At 40.3% G+C, this 21,873-nt stretch overlaps 1 protein-coding gene across 6 annotated transcripts in view; it reads left to right on the top strand.

The window, feature by feature from the left end:
• Positions 1 to 21,873, top strand: part of KLHL32 (kelch like family member 32) — a 218,441-nt gene that overhangs the window by 105,708 nt on the left and 90,860 nt on the right. For all 6 annotated transcript variants that reach the window (XR_003512614.1, XM_027551368.1, XM_027551366.1 and 3 more), the window contains one exon: positions 18,941 to 19,039. Coding sequence is in view for 5 of the 6 variants with exons in the window: in XM_027551368.1 (XP_027407169.1) it covers positions 18,941 to 19,039 (99 nt within the window). In the remaining variant the exon portion in view is untranslated. The remainder of the gene's footprint in view (positions 1 to 18,940; positions 19,040 to 21,873) is intronic.

Here is a 21,873-nt window from a genome sequence, read left to right as displayed (position 1 = left end):
TTAGTAATAGATGGGAGTTTCATAATTCTGAATGTAAGATTTTTTAAAAGAAAACAACCTGATAGCAAACATATGTGGGCTTCGTGGTTAATTTCAAGACAAAAACCTAACTAGCCAAACAAAGCTTTTGAGAAGACTTATATTGCAAGTTGATATTCCATTTGAGTGGAATAATCATGCAAACATCTCAGTCGTGTCCAACTCTTTGCGACCCCATGGACTGTAGCCCACCAGGCTCCTCCGTCCATGGGATTTTCCAGACAAGAGTACTGGAGTGGATTGGCATTTCCTTCTCCAGAGGATCTTCTTGACCCAGGGATCGAACCCAGGTCTCCTGCATTGTAGGCAGACGCTTTACCATCTGAGCCACCAGGGAAGTCTAAACATTTCAAATGAAGGGTTAATTCAAAGGTATTGAACGTTCTAAGTTAATTTGTGAATACTTTATTTTGTTTGTATCCTTTATAAAAAACCATTTATAGTTTATCCTCAAATTGAGATCCATTAATAAAGCAAATGGTTCATGAGCACCTACTATGTGTTCAAGACTCACAAGACATTAGGGTTGTATTGATGGAAGTAATGCCATGAATGCTTTCTCAAAGTGGGCTGACAGTGAAATGACAGATCAACACACCATTGCATTTATTGGAAATGGGGCCTCAGTTGTTAGTGTATGGAGCATGGTGAAGTATCTGAGAATGCTCAGTGTTCCAGAAGTTACACTGGTTCAGACAGGAGAATGAATTATTGAGCTGGAGTACTTTATCAAGTACTGCTTGCAGTTTACTTTGCAGGGAGAAAAGGTAGCCGTTTGACGTATGGTATTTGAATAAATGCAGCTCTTGAAAAATTGATTACAACCATGCATCCTTATGTTATCATATGGGTATCAGGGTAGAAACAGTTTGGCACAACCCAAAGAATATAGCCACTGACCTAGAGGGACTCAAGCATGATTCCAGCCTGTGGCAGCTTTAGAGAATTGTTGACTGAATTCCACTACAAGTATCAACTCCGCTGACTGTTGCTGAAAAAAGTTAGCATTTTCACTTCAAATTCAGATTCCCAAATTTCAGTTGGATGCTCACCTAGCCAGGCAGTGCTAATTTGTTTCCTTGCTAAATTTGCTTTCCTCCTCTTCCTGCTAGGTTTTTCTTTTCTTCTCCTCTTTTCAAACCCTGTCGCCCTCTCACTATCCTGCCCTGGTACACATAGCACAAGGGAAACTCCTCTTCCATTGAGAAACATGCATACAGGAAATATATCTTTTCACCATCGAATCCCCAAACTTCCCAGGTTCTGTGCACTTATTCTGTGTATCCCTATCTTTTATGCTGGAGGAGACATCTTTGCTTTGTGAGAGGCTAATCTCTCCACTTAAGCTCTAGATCCTCCTTCCTCTTATCCTCTCAGACATCAATCCTGAATCCTCATGTCTGCCTCTTCTGTCATCAGTTTCTCCTCCACTGGTGTATTCCCACCAGTGTAAAAACATGCTTTATTGTTCATCTTTCAAAAATCCCTTTCTTGTTTTTCTCTTCTTCTTCAACTACCATTTATTCTTCTGCTTTCCTTCACAGCGGAACTTACAAAAAGAGTTGCATAAACTTACTCTTCCTCATTTTTTACTCCCTGTTCCATTCATCAGGTCTGGAAGTTGCCATCTTCAGCATCCCGCTGAAACTGATCTGATAGTCACAGATATTGCTGGACTGATTGCATCGTGTCCACTCAGCTGCATTCAACACAGTCAGCCTGCCTCTCCATTGAAGCCGTTTTGTGAATACACCACACTCTGTGGGTTCTTATTTTTATTCCCCCCAGCTCTCCTCCCCATCGTTCCTTTTCAGGTGTCTTTGCTTGCACCTCCTTCTGTAGGCTCTGAGTTCCTCGTGTGTCAAAACCCTCCTGTTTATATCTAAACAGCTTCCTCAATACCATCATCTAGACCCATGTTATTTGGTACAACGTTATGCTCTTGACTGCTAGTCCCCACCTGTACTCCAGATTAGAGATCAGCAAGCTTTTTCTTTAAGGGTTCAAATAATAAATAATCCAGCCTTTGCAGGCCATATCCAGCTCTGTTGCAACTACTCAACTCTGCTGTTATGGAATGAAAACAGCCAGAGACAGATAAGTAAATAGATGACATGGCTATGTTCCAACAAAACTTTATTTATGGATGCTGAAATTTGAATTTCATATTTTTTTTACATTTGTTATTCAGTCACTCAGTCATGTCTTTGTGACTCTTTGTGACCCCATGGACTGCAGCATGCCAGCCTTTCCTGTCCATCACCATCTCCTGGAGCTCGCTCAAACACATGTTCATTGGGTCAGTGATGCCATCCAACCATCTTGTCCTCTGTCATCCCCTTCTCCTCCTGCATTCAATCTTGCCCAGCATGAGGCTCTTTTCCAGTGAGTCAGCCCTTTGCATCAGGTGGTCAAAGTATTAGAGCTTCAGCATCAGTCCTTAAAATGAGTACTCAGGCACAATTTCCTTTAGGATGGACTGCCCCTTGAAATCCAAGGGGCTGTCAGGAGTCTTCTCCAACATCACAAGTCAAAAGCATCAATTCTTCGGTGTTCAACCTTCTTTATAGTCCAATTTTCACATCCATGCATTACTACTGGAAAGACCATAGCTTTGACTAGATGGACCTTTGTTGGCAGTGTCTCTGCTTTTTAATATGCTGTCTAGGTTTGTCATAGCTTTTCTTCCAAGGAGCAAGCATCTTTTAATTTCATGGCTGCAGTCACCATTTGCAGTGATTTTAGAGCCCAAGAAAATAAAGTCTGTCAGTGTTCCCATGGGGAAACAGTGTTTCCCCATCTGTTTGACATGAAGTGATGGGACCAGATGCCATGATCTTTTTTTTTTTGAATGTTGAGTTTTAAGCCAACTTTTTCACTCTCCTCTTTCACTTTCATCAAGAGGCTCTTTAGATCCTCTTCACTTTCTGCCATAAGTGTGGTGTCATCTGCATATCTGAGGTTATTGATACTTCTCCCGGGAATCTTGATTCCAGCTTGTGCTTTACCCAGCCTGGCATTTCGCATGATGTACTCTGCATGTAAGTTAAATAAGCAGGGTGACAATATACGGCCTTGATATATTCCTTTCCCAATTTTGAACCAGTATGTTGTTCCATGTCCAGTTCTAACTGTTGCTTCTTGACCTGCATACAGGTTTTTCAGGAGGCAGGAAAGGTGGTCTGGTATTCCCATCTCTTTAAGAATTTTCAACAGTTTGTTGTGATCCATACAGTCAAGGTTTTCACGTAGTTAATGAAGCAGTAGATGTTTTTCTGGATATCTCCTGCTTTTTCTGTGATCCAACGGGCTTCCCTGGTGGCTCAGATGGTAAAGCATCTGCCTGCAATGCAGGAGACCCAGGTTCGATCCTCAGGTAGGGAAAGTCTCCTGGAAGAGGACATGGCACCCCACTCCAGTACTGTTGCCTGGAAAATCCCATGAATGGAGGAGCCTGGTAGGCTACAGTCCATGGGGTCGCTTGAGTTGGACATGACTGAGTGACTACTTAAATAAGTTAAACGGATGTTGGCAATTTGATCTCTGGTTCCTCTGACTTTTCTAAATCCAACTTGAACATTTGGAAGTTCTCGGTTCATGTACTGTTGAAGCCTGGCTTGGAGAATTTTGAGCACACCTTTGCTAGCATGTGAAATGAATTCTATCGTGCAGTAGTTTGAACATTCTTTGGCATTACCCTTCTTGGGGATTGGAATGAAAACTGACCTTTTCCAGTCCTACGGCCACTCCCAAGTTTTCCATATTTGCTGGCATATTGAGTGTAGCACTTCAACAGCATCATATTTTAGGATTTGATATAGCTCAGCTGGATATTTTTTAATATATCAGCATATTATTCATCTTTTCACATTTTCCAACCTATTTTAAAAAATTAAAAGCATTCTTAGGCATTAGCACCCTAAAATAAAATGCTTAGGAAGAAATCTGTCAAAATATGAACAAGATCTGTGTGAGAAAATTACAAAATTCTGATAGAAGGAATCAAAGGACTAAATAAATGGAAAGAGCTTCCATGATTATGGATAGGAAGATGCGACACTGTTAATATGTCATTCTCCCTTGCAATCCTAATCATAATCCCAGTTAGTTGTTTTGTTGATACTGACAAACTGTTCCTAAAAGTTCAATGGAGAGAGACAAAGAACCCAGAGCCAATAGAACATTGAGGAAAAACAACTGGAGGACTGACATTATCTGAATTCAAATTACTATAAAGCAAAATCAAGACACTGTGGTATTGGCTGGAAATAATAGATGAATAGATCAGTGGAACAGAATACAGAAACCAGAAGTAGACCCAGATAGATATAGACAACGGATCTTTGACAGAGGAGCAAGACAATGCAGTGGAGCAAAGATAGTCTTTTCACAAATGGTGCTGAAACAGCTCACGTTCACATTCAATAAAATGAGTCTAGCCAGACCTTATGCCCAAATAAAAATCAACTCAAAATGGATCACAGACCTAAATGTAAAATGTAAAACTATAAAGCTTCTAGACGGTGACAGGAGAATACTTAGATGACTTAGATGATTTTGGATATGGCAGTGACTTTTTAGATACAATGCCAGAGGCATGACTCATGAAAAAAATAATTTGATAAGCTGTATTTCATTCAAATTACAACCTGCTCTGCAGAAGTTTTATCAAGAGAATGAGCATACAAGCCACAGATTGGGGGACAATGTTCACAGAAGATACAGCTTACAAAACTAAACATATTCTTAATCATGCAATCCAGCAGTCACACTGCTTGGTATTTCCCAAAGGAATTGAAAACTTAACATTCACACAGAAACACACATACAGGTGTTTATAGCAGTTTTATTCATAATTTCTAAAAGTTGGAAGCAACCAGGACACCCTTCAATAGACAAATGGATAGCTGCGGTATATCTAGACAATGGAATATTATTCAGCACTAAAAAGAAATGACCTATCAAACTATGAAAAGACCTGGAAAAAATTTAAGTGCTTACTGCTGAGTGAAAGAAGCCAATCTGAAAAGGCTACATACTTTGGGATTCCAACTATATGGCATCCTAGAAAAGGCAAAGCTATGAAGATAATACCTGCCTCCTGAGAAATCTGTATGCAGGTCAAGAAGCAACAGTTAGAACTGGACATGGAACAACAGACTGGTTCCAAATTGGGAAAGGAGTAATTAAAGCTGTATATTGTCACCCTGCTTATTTAACTTGTATGCAAAGTACTAGAAATGCTGGGCTAGATGAGGCATAAACTGGAATCAAGATTGCTGGGAGAAATATCAGTAACCTCAGATATGCAGATGATACCACACTTATGGCAGAAAGCGAAGAAAAACTAAAGAGCCTCTTGATTAAAGTGCAAGAGGAGAATGAAAAAGTTGGCTTAAAACTCAACATTCAGAAAACTAAGATCATGGCATCCGGTCCCATCACTTCATGGCAAATAGATGGGGAAACAGTGGAAACAGTGACAGGCTTTATTTTGGGGGGCTCCAAAGTCACTGCAGATGGTGACTGCAGCCATGAAATTAAAAGATGCTTGCTCCTTGGAAGAAAAGCTATGACCAACCTAGACAGCATATTAAAAAGCAGAAACATTACTTTGACAACAAAGGTCTGTTCTAGTCAAAGCTATGGTTTTTACAGTAGTCACGTATGGATGTGAGAGTCGGACTATAAAGAAAGCTGAATGTCGAAGAATTGATGCTTTTGAACTGTGGTGCTGGAGAAGACTCTTGAGAGTCCCTTGGACTGTGAGCAGATCTGATCAGTCCATCCTAAAGGAAATCAGTCCTGAATATTTATTGGAAGGACTGATACTGCAACTCCAATACTTTGGCCACCTGATGTAAAGAACTGACTCATTTGAAAAGACCTTGATGCTGGGAAAGATTGAGGGCGGGAGGAGAAGGGGACGACAGAGCATGAAACAGTCGGCTGACATCACTGACTCAATCAATGAATGTTAGTCTGCGCAAGCTCCGGAAGTTGGTAATGGACAAGGAAACCTGGCGTGCTGCAGTCATGGGGTCGCAAAAAGTCGGACACAACTTACCAACTGAACTGAACTGATGGAGATAATAAAAAGATTAGTGGTTGTCAGGGGTTTGGGGGAGGTACGGATGAGTAAGGCAGAGCACAGAGGATTTTTAGGGCAGTGAAAATACTCTGTACTCACTCTGGATGTTCATCTAAACCCCAAACCAAGAGTGAACCCTAATATGAACTATGGAGCTTGGGTGCTAATACTGTGTTAGTATGGGTTCATTGATTGTAACAAATGTACCATCCTGGTGGGAACTGTTTGTAATGGTGGAGCTTATGCATATGCAGGGTTAGGAAGTATGTGGTACTCTGCTTTCTGCTCAATTTGTTGTGGACCTAAGAGTGCTCTAAAAGATTAAGTTTATTAATGAATAAAATAAAATTTTAAAAATGCAAGTAAAATTTTTGTCTTAAACCGTTTTTTTTTCTTAGCTCACAGGCCATACAAAAAGTATGTGAAAGAAAAATTTGGTCTGGGACTTACAGTTTGCTAACTAGACTCATATATTTCTGACTACTTGATATCTCTGTTTGGACGACCCATAGCCATCCAGTAAGCCACACATTGAACATATCTCCAAAATGGGACTTTTGCTGTTTCCTTCAAATCTGTTTCTTCCTTTGTTTTCACTCTTGCCAGTTGATGGTACCTCAGTCTATCCTGGAGGCCAGAGCCCGGACTGTGAGCACTGAACACCGAGGAACCATGTTTGTCTTGTTCACGTTCATACCCAAAGTGCCTGGAAAGGTGCCTCGACAGTGCAGCACTCACAAAAGATTTTTCTGTTTGAATGGGTGAATTTCTCCACCTTCAGTTTCTTCATTTGCCTTAGGGGGTTAATATTTACCTTGCAGGAGTGAGCAGTGGGGAACAGTGTAAGAAAGAGAGATAACATGTATGAAATTACCTCACATGGCACCTGGTCCGTAGTAGACAATGTAAACATTAGAAATAGAAGTCATTATTTGTGAATAATTATTTTCTGTTCATGGAATTAACAATAATAATAGTAGCACCTATATTTCTTACCCTGTGAAACATGCCAGGATTATTCTAAAATTTTTACCAGGATTATTCCATTTTATCCTTATATGTAAACTTTACAAAAGTAGGTAGTAGTCATCCCCCTTTTTCAAAATATAGTGATGTTAAAAGCAAACATGTCATGGATTGGAAGAATCAATATAGTGAAAATGAATCTACTACCCAAAGCAATTTATAGATTCAATGCAATCCCTATCAAGCTACCAACGGTATTTTTCACAGAGCTAGAACAAATAATTTCACAATTTGTATGGAAATACAAAAAACCTCGAATAGCCAAAGCTATCTTGAGAAAGAAGAATGGAACTGGAGGAAACAAGCTACCTGACTTCAGGCTGTACTACAAAGCCACAGTTATCAAGACAGTATGGTACTGGCACAAAGGCAGAAATATAGATCAATGGAACAAAATAGAAAGCCCAGAGATAAATCCATGCACATATGGACACCTTATCTTTGACAAAGGAGGCAAGAATATACAATGGATTAAAGACAATCTCTTTAACAAGTGGTGCTGGGAAAACTGGTCAACCACTTGTAAAAGAATGAAACTAGAACACTTTCTAACACCATACACAAAAATAAACTCAAAATGGATTAAAGATCTCAACGTAAGACCAGAAACTATAAAACTCCTAGAGGAGAACATAGGCAAAACACTCTGTGACATACATCACAGCAGGATCCTCTATGACCCACCTCCCAGAATATTGGAAATAAAAGCAAAAATAAACAAATGGGACCTAATTAAACTTAAAAGCTTCTGCACATCAAAGGAAACTGTTAGCAAGGTGAAAAGGCAGCCTTCAGAATGGGAGAAAATAATAGCAAATGAAGCAACTGACAAACAACTAATCTCAAAAATATACAAGCAACTCCTACAGCTCAACTCCAGAAAAATAAATGACCCAATCAAAAAATGGGCCAAAGAACTAGATAGACATTTCTCCAAAGAAGACATACAGATGGCTAACAAACACATGAAAAGATGCTCAACATCACTCATTATCAGAGAAATGCAAATCAAAACCACTATGAGGTACCATTTCACGCCAGTCAGAATGGCTGCGATCCAAAAGTCTATAAGCAATAAATGCTGGAGAGGGTGTGGAGAAAAGGGAACCCTCTTACACTGTTGGTAGGAATGCAAACTAGTACAGCCACTATGGAGAACAGTGTGGAGATTCCTTAAAAAACTAGAAATAGAACTGCCTTATGATCCAGCAATCCCACTGCTGGGCATACACACTGAGGAAACCAGAAGGGAAAGAGACACGTGTACCCCAGTGTTCATCGCAGCACTGTTTATAATAGCCAGGACATGGAAGCAACCTAGATGTCCATCAGCAGATGAATGGATAAGAAAGCAGTGGTACATATACACAATGGAGTATTACTCAGCCACTAAAAAGACTACATTTGAATCGGTTCTAATGAGGTGGATGAAACTGGAGCCTATTATACAGAGTGAAGTAAGCCAGAAAGAAAAACACCAATACAGTATACTAACGCATATATATGGAATTTAGAAAGATGGTAACAATAACCCTGTGTACGAGACAGCAAAAGAGACACTGATGTATAGAACAGGCTTATGGACTCTGTGGGAGAGGGAGAGGGTGGGAAGATTTGGGAGAATGGCATTGAAACATGTATAATATCATGTATGAAACGAGTCGCCAGTCCAGGTTCGATGCACGATACTGGATGTTTGGGGCTGGTGCACTGGGACAACCCAGAGGGATGGTATGGGGAGGGAGGAGGGAGGAGGGTTCAGGATGGGGAACACATGTATACCTGTGGCGGATCCATTTCGATATTTGGCAAAACCAATACAATATTGTAAAGTTTAAAAATAAAAAAAAATAAAAAACAAACAAACATGTCAATAACTTGCCTATGTTGCTACAGTGGCTCCTGAAGCCGTACTTTTACTTCCATTTCTTATAAAGCAAATACAAGGACTTCTCCAAATGAACATGGAATTGAAGATTAATGAGGTATTTCTTCATGTGAAAAATCATTCTACAGCTTCCTTCAGTGACATGAAGCATTCCCAGCCAAGTGCTCCTGCAGCATCCTGTGCCCACGCTGTCATAGCCTAAAGCATAATGGTTCCTTTTGGCTCTTTGCTTCTGTCTGTGCTCAGGCACCCAGCAATGACATCATAGTATGCTATGCTAAGTCGCTTCAGTCGTGTCTGACTCTGTGCAACCCCACAGGCGGCAGCCCACCAGGCTCCGCCATCTCTGGGATCCTCCAGGCAAGAATACTGGAGTGGGTTGCCATCATAGTAGCCAACTATAAATGAACATTGGCACCAGGCCTATTCATTCTCCCAGAGACCTTCCGTCTTTGGACGTCAGTATTTTAAAGGAATGTTTCTTTTTCCTTTGGCCATACTAGCATTATAAGAAACTAGCTCTGTATGGAAAAGCTCAGATTCATTCATAAAACTTAATGGAATGAAACCTCCCATGTTCATCACACTTGAAAGAGCACTGGTTATAAAAGTGAATCTTAATAATTAATTTGGCGTTTCTTATAACCTGTAATGACCTTCATGTTTCATTATATTTAATTGCTGGGACTGCTTCTTTCTCTTGGAGTTAGAAACTCTTAAAAATTTGTTCTGCCTTTTCAAATAATTAGGCCATATTTTTAAAGTAATGTAAGTATATGTAGTTCATCTTTACATCTTGTTAAATAATATATTTTGTTAATTTAAACACAATGAAGAAAACTGTTGGAAGTGGCTATCTGACAGAATTATTGATCTTAGAGCTTTGAAATACCAGAACTGTGAAAATGGAAAAGGGGCCAAAAGAAAATGAGACTCGCTCATGCAATCTGAGGGGACCAAGTTTTTTGTGTAAAGAGTTATTTCACAGCTCCATTGAAATGAAGCACCTCCAGCCAAGTGCTCCTATAGCACCCTGTGCCCACTACTATCTTAGCAGCTTAGTAATTCCATCTGATTCCTTTCTTCTCTCTCTACTTGAGCACCTAGCTTGAGTATTTAATCCATCACCCTTTCACGTGTCCTAAAATAGGAAAGGAAGAATAAGGAGCAACAAATGTAGACTTTTAAAGTTTCATTAATGGTAATAAAATTTGTGTAGGGCAGCATGGAGTTTCCTAGTAATATAGTGGTGGTGGTGGTGGTGGTTCAGTCACTAAGTCATGTTCAACGCTTTGTGACTCCATGGACTATATAGTCCATCAGGCTCTGTCCATGGGATTCCCCAGGCAAGAATACTGGAGTGGGTATCCTTTCCCTTCTTCAGGGATTCTTCCTGGACCAGGGATTGAACCTGTGTCTTCTTCGTTGGCAGGTGGATTCTTTAGCACTGAGCCACTAGGGAAGTCCCAGTAATGTAGTACTGGTGGCCTTATTTATTCCAAGATTTCTTCTTAGCATCTTAGGGACTATGCTTCTACTATCTGCCTATAACCTTAGAAACTTCGAATGAAGCAAATGAGACTGTGTAAACTAGTGAAGGAAAATAATAGAATCTCCAAGTGATTATCACCATACTTTTTTTTTTTTTTTACTAGTATGTTCTTATTGTTTTACCTTTGTGGTTTTAAGCATTTTTTCAAGATATTCTGAAAATTAAGTCTCATTTTCTCCTTTTTTGTATTCTAACAGATGCAAAAGTTGATTGTTTTTTCATAAATTGAAAATCAGTATATTTAAGTGTTTGATATTAAGATCTTGTAGGAATTTGTACAAGTGTCCTATGTTTGGAAGAAAACTACCTGATGGAATTTGAAACTTAAGGAATCAGTAATCAAATCACAAATTCATCATATGGAACATCCAGCCCAAAGGTGACCTTCATTTGCACACATTACTACGACTGTTAGTTGAAATGTCTGTTGTGTCCTTTTGTTTAGCTCTTTCAACCAGATAATCCTTGATTCGGATTAGCATGTGACCAGGCTCTCTCATGGAGGCTTTTGACATCTTCTAACATTTTCTCCAGGACCTGTATTTTTTACTCCTATAAATTTCTTTACTAAATAATTCCTGAGGTATTCTTCTAAGGTGTTCAACAGCAATGAACATGAAATAGGATGGACCCTGTCATCATAGTCTCATAGGTAAGACATAAAATAAGACACACATACACACCTAACTCACTCAGGGCAAAAGCAGTCACGTGAAAAAGAAACAGATAATGGTTGACATTTATTGCAGATTTATGTAAGCAGATACTCTGCTAAGAGTCGTGGCCTATTCTTTGATTGTCTGCACAACATCCATTCCCTCTTTCTTCTTTATATAAAATTCCAGTTTAATTTGGGACAGTAGTGCATCTAGCTATAAAAACTCACTTTCCCAGGTTCTTTTACAGTTTTGAGTAGCTACCGGAACTAGACTTGGCAGATGAAATGTAAATGGAAGTCTGTGTGGTAGTATTTTTAGGAAATCTGTTATTTCATAGTAAATAATATCAGCTGGCATACTATTTCTATTCCTTTTCCTCTCATTTCTTTCTGCTTTGAGTTCAAATGCAATGCCTGGAGGTGTGGCAGCCTTTTTGTGACCATGAAACCACAGGCTAAAATTGGAGAAGTAAGAAATTGCAAGGAACCTGGTTTGTTGACACTCCAAGCTGCCTAATTTGCCTAAGTCCCAAATTGTTTAAGCCATTTAGCTAATACAGCCATATACAGTTTTAATGATGTATATGCATTTTCTCAGTCTTTAAAACAATTTTTTGAGATAGGTATTATAATTTCATTGTATAAATGAGGAAACAGAGGCAGAATTGAGTAATTATCTCAATCTCATTCTGCCAGCTGGGATTTGAAGTCAGGTGGTGTGACCTGGGGCTCATAGTTTTAGTTCATTAGACATCTGTGGTAATTCGGAGTCCCAGGAGATTAATCCCAGTTTCAGATTAGGGTGAAGGGAAATCTTGCAAAGCTTTATATAGGAAGTGGACTTCACTGAATCTTGACAAATGGGTAGGATTTTGATATAGAGATTAAATAAGTTAAGAGGGCGGTCAAGGTGGAGAAAAAGGTACTGCCTGTATGTGGAAGACAATGGGCTATTGGCTTTAGCAAAGCAACCATAGGGTTGCAGAGTTGGAAGTTTTATAAATTAGGTTGGGGCCACATCATAAGAATTTCTGAATACAAAGACAAAAAGTTTGAACTTCTTATATTCATAAACTGGGACCTGACTTATGAAGAACTACTGAATTTTGATTGGTGTCACTCATATTAAGTGTTTCAACAGAAATGTTTATGAACATTTCCCCAAATTATAGATACATCTAGAAAGTAGAATTCATACTTTATTATCCTTATTTATTATTTTTCTTTCTTAGAAATAAAGTGGCTGTCCTAAAGATACGCTTCCTAATTTGGAAAATCCTTTTACTTTAATCTAAGGCGCCACCTTGTGGTTTAAAAAAATCCTTAGTGTAATGGTTTTGAAAGAACTAAATTGATGGCAGTTTCCCACAGCTAGATCTTATGGTTCAAATTCTGTCTATAGGAAGTCTGTTGAAGGACTTTATACAAAGCATTTTATGTATCCTTAATATCTGATAACTTAAAAGTTATTTACACTGTTTTATTCAATTTACTTGTTTTTATTTATAAATTCAAATTGTGATAATTTGCCATTTTTGCTATATTATACAGAAAAATGTCCCAAAGAAACAAGTATAAAGAATAATAAATGTGCTCATTTATTCTTATAAATAGTCTTAAGCCGCATCTGATTCTCACTTACATGAGAGCTTTCAAAAATGCTTGTGTTCCTGTGTGCACAGCTGTTTGTTTGGTAAAGACCTTCATTGTTTGACTTCAACATGTTCAGTTCTTTCAGACTACTCTATCCACAAACCCAGAAGTAAGTAATTTAAACAGCTCCTGAAGCAAAAAATGAGGAAGATAGCTTTAAAGAACTGAGATACAACCTTTTTTTGAAGATGCTAACTCACCTATTCATAAAGCAGGATAAAAGATCACACCAAGACTTGCCATGGCTATTAAAGACAGTCCCTACCAGTAGCAACTCCAAGAAGCAAGGTAAAGTGAGAGAAAAAAATAAAAAGAAAAACAATAAGAAGGCAAAATTAAAAGGATGAAGAGACACTTGGTGATTTGGGAGAAGGAGCTGCAGAAGGAAAGGCAGGAACGCCTTGCGGTCTGTGTGCTCCATTAGTCCGAGCCCTGTCTTCCCAGAGCCCTGCCAAGTGAGGACATGGCTCATCTTGTAGCCTCTGCAGCCTCTCACCTCTCCCTCATATTCTTCTTTCTTAAGTTTCTGGCCTTGTGTCCTGCCCAAGGATATTGCTGGGACCCGGAGCCCCAGTCTCATTCCAATTTGGAAGCCCTTTGTTAGAGATTGTGCAGCTTCCCAGGTGGCGCTAGTAGCTAAGAACCCGCCTGCCACTGCAAGAGACTAAGAGACAGGGGTTCGATCCCTGGGTTGTGAATATCCTCTGGAGGAGGGCATGGCAGCCCACTCCAGTATTCTTGCCTGGAGAATCCCATGGACAGAGGAGGCTGACAGACTACAGTCCATGGGGTCACGAAGAGTCAGACAGAACTGAGGGAATTAGCAGACACAAAGATGGTGCAGATCCACTGTTGCTTAGATCAGTGGCCAGACGACACCTTTGGTCTCAGTATTCAGGAGTGCCTCCTTCTGGCAGGGCAGTTGGACCCTTCATGCCTGAATTCTGATGTGGTAACTCTCACTGGTATCTTTAGAGACCACGTCTTCAACTGTAGTTGTGGCTTTTACCTCTGTTGCTTTGTCACACTACCCAGTGTCACCTTGACTACAGCCACTGACCGCTTCTTATCCTCAGCTGGTCACAGTGAAGGCGGAGTCTCAGCTTTTGGGGCAGGGGTCAACAGTGGATCTTTCCTCAGTTGACACGGACTAACTTGCCACCAGCTGCAGGACAGCTTTTGAAATGAGATTGTCACCTCCCCAGCTAGGACTGTCCAGCTCCCCTCTTTCAAGTTCAGCCCTCTGTATTCTGTTACCTGGAGGTCAAGTGTGAGTGGGTGGCAGGGAAAGCATGTTCCATACGATGGCCTGTGAACGGGCAGCTCGTGCCCACCTGAAATTGCATCAGAACCTCTTGGAACAGTCTGAAGACACCCCACTTCTGCCTCCACCCAGGCAGGGGAGCATCACTGAGGGAAGAGGCAATGCCAGCCCAGTTGGGTGGCGTTAGTGTTTTCCTGGGCTACTTGGCTTTATGCATCCTGCATTTCTTAATCTTTTTTGTTATTCAGACATTGGTTTTGTCCTCTGTCTCGTCTGAGCTAAGCTCCTCCAATTTGATGATTGACTAGATGTGTCAAGCTCCCACTCTACTACTCCGTGTTCTGAACTGTCAGGGAACACCCTTCCCTCCTGTGGGTGGTCCTGGAGTGATCCTTCTTCCCATCTGACCTGCTTTGAGTGCCAGACTAGATGTGGGTGGGTATGCATTCCTGAAAGGCCTAAGTGTAACCAGCATGTGCTCTGCAACACTTAGGGATCTCCATGTTCATCTATCAACTGACGTGTGGGGGAGCCCTTCCTTCTACAGAAGGCCATTTTCACCCAGTTCTAGACAACTGATAGATTGGCCATACTGTACACCGTGATGAGATCCAACCTTTGTTTTTCTGCCCAAACACAAATTCTCTGGAAAAATATATGAGGACAACCAGTCACCAATAAGCTACAGAACTGAATTGAAAAGACTTTAAGGGCTTCCCTGGTGACTCAGATGGTAAAGAATTTGCCTGCAATGCGGGAGACTTGGGTTTGATCCATAGGTTGGGAAGATACCCTAGAGAAGGAAATAGCAACCCACTCCAGTATCCTTGCCTGGGATATCCCATGGACAGAGAAGCCTGGCAGGCTACAGTCCATGGGGTTGCAAAGAGTTGGACATGACTGAGCGACTAATGTAAATAAATGTAAATGGAGCTTGGAATGCTGGTTTTGTTTCTGTAAGTGAGACCCAGCTTTTCTGATAGGTTTTTTTTTTTTTTTTTTTAAACCACTCCCTTTAAAATCACTTAGGGATTTTCTGTGCTAAAGAATTTTTTTTAGAGAAACTTATGTTGTAATGAGAGAAGAAAAAAAAAAACTACAGAACAGAAATCAAGAAACAAAGACGAAAAAACAATCCCAGGATGGGTTTCTCTTCTGAGGTTTCTCCAGGTGGCCCGCTGGACATGTTACACGTGCTGTGGAATATTCATCTTGTCTCTCTGTGATATCTGTCTTTGTGTTTGGCATTACCGAGCCTTAGAGGTTATCATGAATGCCAGTTGTGTGAAATAAGCGCAACTGACAGGATTTAAAGGCTAAGACTAACCTTTCTAATCCATCTATTCCCCATTCTGCGCCTTAGGCCATGCCTCTTCTGCAAGAATACACTACATCCTTGCTCCTGTGAAGGGAGCTGCAATAATTTCCTGAATGTCAGTCAAAGCCTTCTCCTTGAGGAGTTAGAAAAATTCAGGTTTTTCCCTCTGACTAGACAGGAAAGGAGCTGTAAAGAATTTTCAGAATAAGATGAATGTTGGTATTTTTGCCACACATGCTTAACTTTTTCACTTCTTTGATCATTGAGAAATAAAATGTATAGTCCTTTTCCCTCTTTCCTCTAGTTAGGCTTATTATAATTTAAAAACGTATCTAGAGGACTTCCCTGACAGTCCAGTGGTTGGGACTCCACGCTTCCACTGCACGGGGAGGGTGCAGGTTTTATCCCCGGTTGGAGAACTAAGATCCTGCATGCCGCCTGGTGCGGCCAATAGTAAATAATAAATAAATAATTTTTAAAAATTAAAAAAAGCATATCTAAAGATAAATTCTTCCCTGATAGCTCAATTGGTAAAGAATCTGCCTGCAATGCAGGAGACCCCAATTCAATTCCTGGGTTGGGAAGATCCCCTGGAGAAGGGACAGTCTACCCACTCCAATATTCTGGCCTGGAAAATTCCATGGACTGTATTTATAGTCCATGGGGTAACAAAGAGTTGAACACAATTGAGCAACTTTCACTTTTCACTTTCAGAGATAAATTAATTCAGTAAATTAAGGTTAATTCATCAATGTTAAGTGAAAGCTTTTTGTTTGTTATTGTTCTGAGTGGTAGGGATACAAAATGGCTCAAGTTCTTACTCTCCTGGATCATGTATCCTAGTCAGTGGAGAAACAGAAAATCATCAATGAGACAAATATGTAGTATGTTGAGAGATGTTAAGTGCTATGAAGAAGAATAAAGCAAAGAGATTGGGAATAGGGGTGATGGGGAGTGGGGTACTATTTTACATAGGATGGTCAGAGAAGGCCTCTTAGGTAAGATGCTGTCTGGGCAGAGGTTTGAAGAGCACGAGGAGTGAGCCTCTCTGATGTCTTGAGGAAGAGCAGTCCAGGCAAGGAAAGCAGCTAGATGTAAACGCTAAGGTGCTCTGTGTATTCAAAAGGAACTTACATGATATAGTGAACACTTTGGTCTTTTTCCAATGAAATAAAAAGTTGTTGGACAGTTCTGAATGAAAGAGTGACATGATTTCATTTCTGTTTTTAAAGAACCATTTGATATTAAAAGCAGTGCGAGGAGGCAAAGGAGAGAGCAGTTCAACTAGTTAGGAGGCTATTATATAGGAGACAGTAGGTTGGACTAGAGTGATAATGATGAAAGAGGCACTGAGTATGTTTGATTCTGGAACTATTTTGAAGTAGAGCTAACAGGAGTGGCTGATGGATCAGATGTGAGGTATGAAAAAAATAAGAGGAGTAAGGAATGACTCTGGGGTTTTAGTGTAAATAACCAAGTTGCTTTTTGCTGAAATGGCTGGATTGGGATAGGAGCAGGTTTGGTGGTTGGTGGAGAGGATGAAGAGTTCAGTGTGGGGCACTTTCAGGTTGAGCTGCCCATTAGATACCCAAGTGGTGACACAGAATGGGTGGTTGAATGTCAGTCTGAAGTTCAAGGGTGAGGTTGGGGCTGGAGAAACAAATTTGAATGTAATCAGTGTGTGGATAGTTTTAAAGCCATGGGATTATGTGAGGTCATCCACGGAGTTAGTAGAGAGAGGAAAGAAGAGATGGGGGACTGAGCTCTGAGCATTCCCAACGCTTACAGTTTGGGAAGGTGGTGGAAAGGCTCTGGTTATTGAAGTAGAAGAAACCGAGAGAGAGTGTGTTGTCCTAGGGGCAAGGGAAGAAATTGTTCAAGAAGAGGAGCAATCAGCTTTGCTAACTGCTGCTGGTTTGAGTAAGATTAAATATTGAGAAGTGGCTCTTGGATGTAGAAGTCACTGATGGCCTTGATGAGAGCATTTTTAGAGGAACCATGGGAACAAAACTCAACAGGTATAGATTTGAAAGAGAGCTGAGTAAAGCAAGCAATGGGGTTTTGTATAGACAACATCCCCTGAGGAGTTTTGTTATGATGGGAAGCGTGAGGGGTCTTTGGGGTCAAGGGATGGGATTTTTATTTATTAGGAGCTTGAATGGCATATTTGTATGCTGATGAGAGTTATCATCCAGTGGAAGAGAACAGCTGATGATATAGCAACGAGAGGGGAAGTATCAGGCAGAGAGAGATGGGATCTAGTGCCCTATTGAAGTGTAGGGGAGAATAAAATGTGCTGGAACAGATATGAGTAGGTGAGTTGGTAGACTTGGTGGTGGGAACCTTTGGAAGATCATGAGGTTAGCATAAGAAGAGAGACAAGGAGTTGCAGGCTTGAGGAGAGAGAAGCATGCGAGAAGAAATAGAGGGAGAGAGCAAGCTGACTCCACCAGTGTTTTTCTGGCTTCACTGGGCACTAGAAGCCCCAGTGGGGTTTGTCGAAACACCAGTTACTGGGCTTTACTTGAAAGTTTCTGATTCAGTTAGATCTGGGGAGGTGCCTAAGAATTGTCATTTTCAGGATTTCCCAGGTAACACTGATGCTGCTGGTTCAGAGACTAGACTTTAGGAACCACTGTACTTGGGAAATGGGTGAGGAAGACTGGAGCAGCATTGCAGTCTTCCTGTGCCTGGCAGTCTTGGATGTAAAGTTAATTTAGTCAACTTAGTTGTGTGTTTTTCTCCAGTCCTGTTTACCAGCTCAAGCGCTGGCAGCTGTAGGCCCAAAGTTGGACCTAACCAGAAAAGAATGAAGACTGCTCTTGCCAGTATATCTGGGGCATTTTGCTTTCTCTCTGATGCCTTTTTATTCTAAATATACTATTTCTACATCCTTTATTTGAAACAGAAAGGATTAGAGAATCATAGATTGAGAAGGAAAAAAAATGAAAGCTTGTGGTTGAAGTTATTATAGGATTTAGAAGTAAAACGGAGCAATATCTACCTCTGGTCTCATATTTCAAGGAGAAATGTAAGCCCTTTTCCCTAAAATACCTGTTAACTGTACTGTTTCTGCAATTTACTGAAGAAAAACATTCTGAAGTATATGTTGAAAAACTAAAATTCAATTCTTTTGTATTTACAAGATGACATTCATCACACACTGAATTTTAAGACTATTATATTGGTCTTTGCAAATGTTCATATCCTCTTGCAAAAATAAGTGGTTAAGTGTGGAGCTTTGTGCACAAGAAATGAATATTGGAAATGAGAACTCAGCTGTTAGAATGAGGGCCACAGCTCATTAATCAGAACAGAAAAAGGACTGACTTCCGTAATAACAGTATTAATTCAGATATAGTATGTTAAGGAGCAATTTAAATACAGTATATTTGCAGATTAAGCAAGTTGTAAGTAACTGATTATTTTCTTTTATTTAAAAAAACAACAGATTTTGTTGGAGCCAGGCGTGATCCAGGATGTGTTAGCAGCTGGCAGTCACCTACAGTTACTGGAGCTTCTCAATTTGTGTTCTCACTATCTCATCCAGGTATGTAAGCTTGCATCCTGCTAGTATGCCCTGCACATTCCTCCCCCTGCGGTAACCCACCAGCTGGACTCCAGTGACAGATAAAGTACAAGAGGGGTGGGTGGGAGATGTGGCCTGTGGTGGTAGAATTTCTCCAGGACACGGACTGAGGCTTCTAGGAGGGCAGCTGCAGCTCTCAGCGCCCTACCTCGTGTCCCCAGCCCTCCCCGCCCACCCTAGGCCTCCACTCCCCTTGGGCAGCAGAGCAACTCAACAGCCACAGACAGGGTTCACTGCTGGGGCCCTGGGAGATGACACTAGGAAGGGCCTTGACTTGAACCAGTGCTGTCTGATTGTGGAAATGCATGAAAAGTTGGATTGTCATTTCAGATTCGGTAACAGTAGCTAACATATCATGACGTCATATATAATTAATTGCTGCATGAACTTCTCAGGCAGTAAATTCTGGAGAAGTGATAAGTGATCTGTGCATTTTTTGCTCTGATTTGCTAGGGTTGCAGGAAAGGCTTTGAGAAGGGGAGGGGGAGAATGGCCCATCTACTGAGCACCTGCTGCTTGCTCACTGATGCTTCACGTTTGGCCCTCACAACAGGGTACACATTTTGATAGGTAAACAATCAAAGATTTGAAATAATCCCAGTTTGCTCATAGCTGGTGAGTGATAGGCCTTTCTGATTCCAAAGACCTTTTTTTTTCTTCTTGGATGAAAACCTTTTGTTTCAATAGGAAGACACAGGACATCTTAGGCAGGTAGTATGTCTATGAGTCTCTTATTTTGCAGAGTTAAGTACCAACCTCCTATCTTGAGATCCTCCAATTTATTCTACTAGTATGACTGTTAACTTGCATTTATTATAGGATTATAACAACAGTGAAAGTAAATTTGAAAAATAATAAATCTACATAATTTAATTCTACTATCCTTGTGCATATGACATATTATTAGTAAGTAGAAAAATACTATTTTTTTCTGCCTAATTATTTCCTTCCTAATAATTTCTCTAATTTTAAATATAGCCATTCTGTTACTCATTAGGTCATTTCCAAAGCCCTTTCTCGTATATCATATTATTTCATCCCCCCAGCAACCTCAGGAAATAGGAACCAGTGCTCCCTAGGGAGACTGTGTAAGGAATGTCAGCCATGTTCAACTAAGGGGCAGTTCCAATACAGCGGATAGAAGTTTTATCATTATCTCAGCATATTTAATCTAATAGTAAATGTTTAAATGTTTTATCTTCTTTTCCTTCTGATTCCCCTCAATATCATTGGGTGATATGGGATAGCTATTTTAATCCCTTTCTGCAAGTACCAAATGAGAAAAACATTGGCTATAAGACTTCAAATCTGTGTGTTCAATTTGTGAAATTGAAATTACTTTTATTTGACATTTTTACAACAAATATTACAACTTGTGCTTTCAGCATCATCACCTGATTCACTTTTTCCCTGGTAGATAGTAATTAATGATGTGTGTTGACAAAAGTTTGCTTATGGTGCTAGCTATCATGATGCATATTAAAATCGTGTGTATATACAGGTGTGTGTGTGTGTGTGTATGTGTGTGTGTAAACTATAATTCTCTCTAAATAAGGATTCTGGATGAACATGGGACATTCATGAGTATTTTTCCCTACCCATCAGATGAACCTGTCGAAATATTGGCTAACTTGTGTCACTTTGGAATTTTGAATTCTTGCAGTTCATTGTTTGCTCTGGAAAAAAAATGTAACTTGCATACAGATGTGTTTTCTGGATAGGTCATTTATTATTAGCCTGCTTGAGCAGGGATTAAAAATTTCACTTTCTTTTCACCAATGTTTTCCTTTCATTCTCTTATGTAACTTTCCTTTTTATTTCTGATGTTACAAGATGTTCAACTTTTGGAAGGAAATTTGACTATAAGTGGATTAAAACCATTTGTGTGCAGAAGCCTTCATTATGTCAGTCTTTTACAAATATATCCCCTGCCTATCTTTTAGGATTATCAAATTACCAGAATGGGTCAGTCTGCTTTCGTTTTGACAGAGTCAAATAACTATACCTATTTATGATTTTTTTGGTATTATTGCTTAACTAGTTTTTAATTTCCTGTGGAATAATTTTATTGGGTATATAAAACGTTTTCTGTTAAAATGAAAAATCTTTAGTGCTTTAACTGTAGTTAGAAATTAAGACCCAACACCAAAGCTAGTATATTCTCTGTCCTTGTTTGGTGCTTGCCAAGTCGCTTCAGTCATGTCCAACTCTTTGCAACCCTATGGACTGTAACCCACCAGGGTCCTCTGTCCATGGGATTCTCCAGGCAAGAATACTAGAGTAGTCCTTGTTCGGTGCAACAAGGAGTTTGTGAAGCCATTTTCCTAAGATGCCTGGTATTATTTTGTTGTTCTCAGATTACCATTATTTCAGAGATGTGAAGGGTAGACTTTGGCTTTGGTGCCTCCTCCTGTCCTCTAGGGCTCATTAGAAAGCATATGCTAGGAGAAGTACAAGGTGGACACTTCCCAGAAACTCACTGCCCTACCCAAGCCACCCTGAGCCTCCCCAGCCATCAGCTGTTGTATTGACCTGAAGCTTCTTCGGCACATGCCTAGATGCGGCTGCTGCCCCTGAGCCAAGGGAAGGGACACTTTGAGGTCACTGTGTCCTTTCTCTTGTTTTTTCTCTGGCAGGCTGTTGAGGGCCAGGAGCCCACATCACAAGAGCAGTATCCCTCTGTATTAGGGAGGATAACCATGAATTAGCCTCTCAGGCTGTGAGGTCTTCCTTATCCTGTGGTCTTCGCTTATTCATTTTTGGCCCCAGGCCCTCTCATTGGACCCCTCATTGAG

This window comes from Bos indicus x Bos taurus, chromosome 9 (genome assembly GCF_003369695.1).
Source record: "Bos indicus x Bos taurus breed Angus x Brahman F1 hybrid chromosome 9, Bos_hybrid_MaternalHap_v2.0, whole genome shotgun sequence".
Taxonomy (NCBI): Eukaryota; Metazoa; Chordata; class Mammalia; order Artiodactyla; family Bovidae; genus Bos; species Bos indicus x Bos taurus.
The sequence above is the reverse complement of the archived record's forward strand: the minus strand, read 5'-3'. Positions and strand labels throughout refer to the sequence as shown.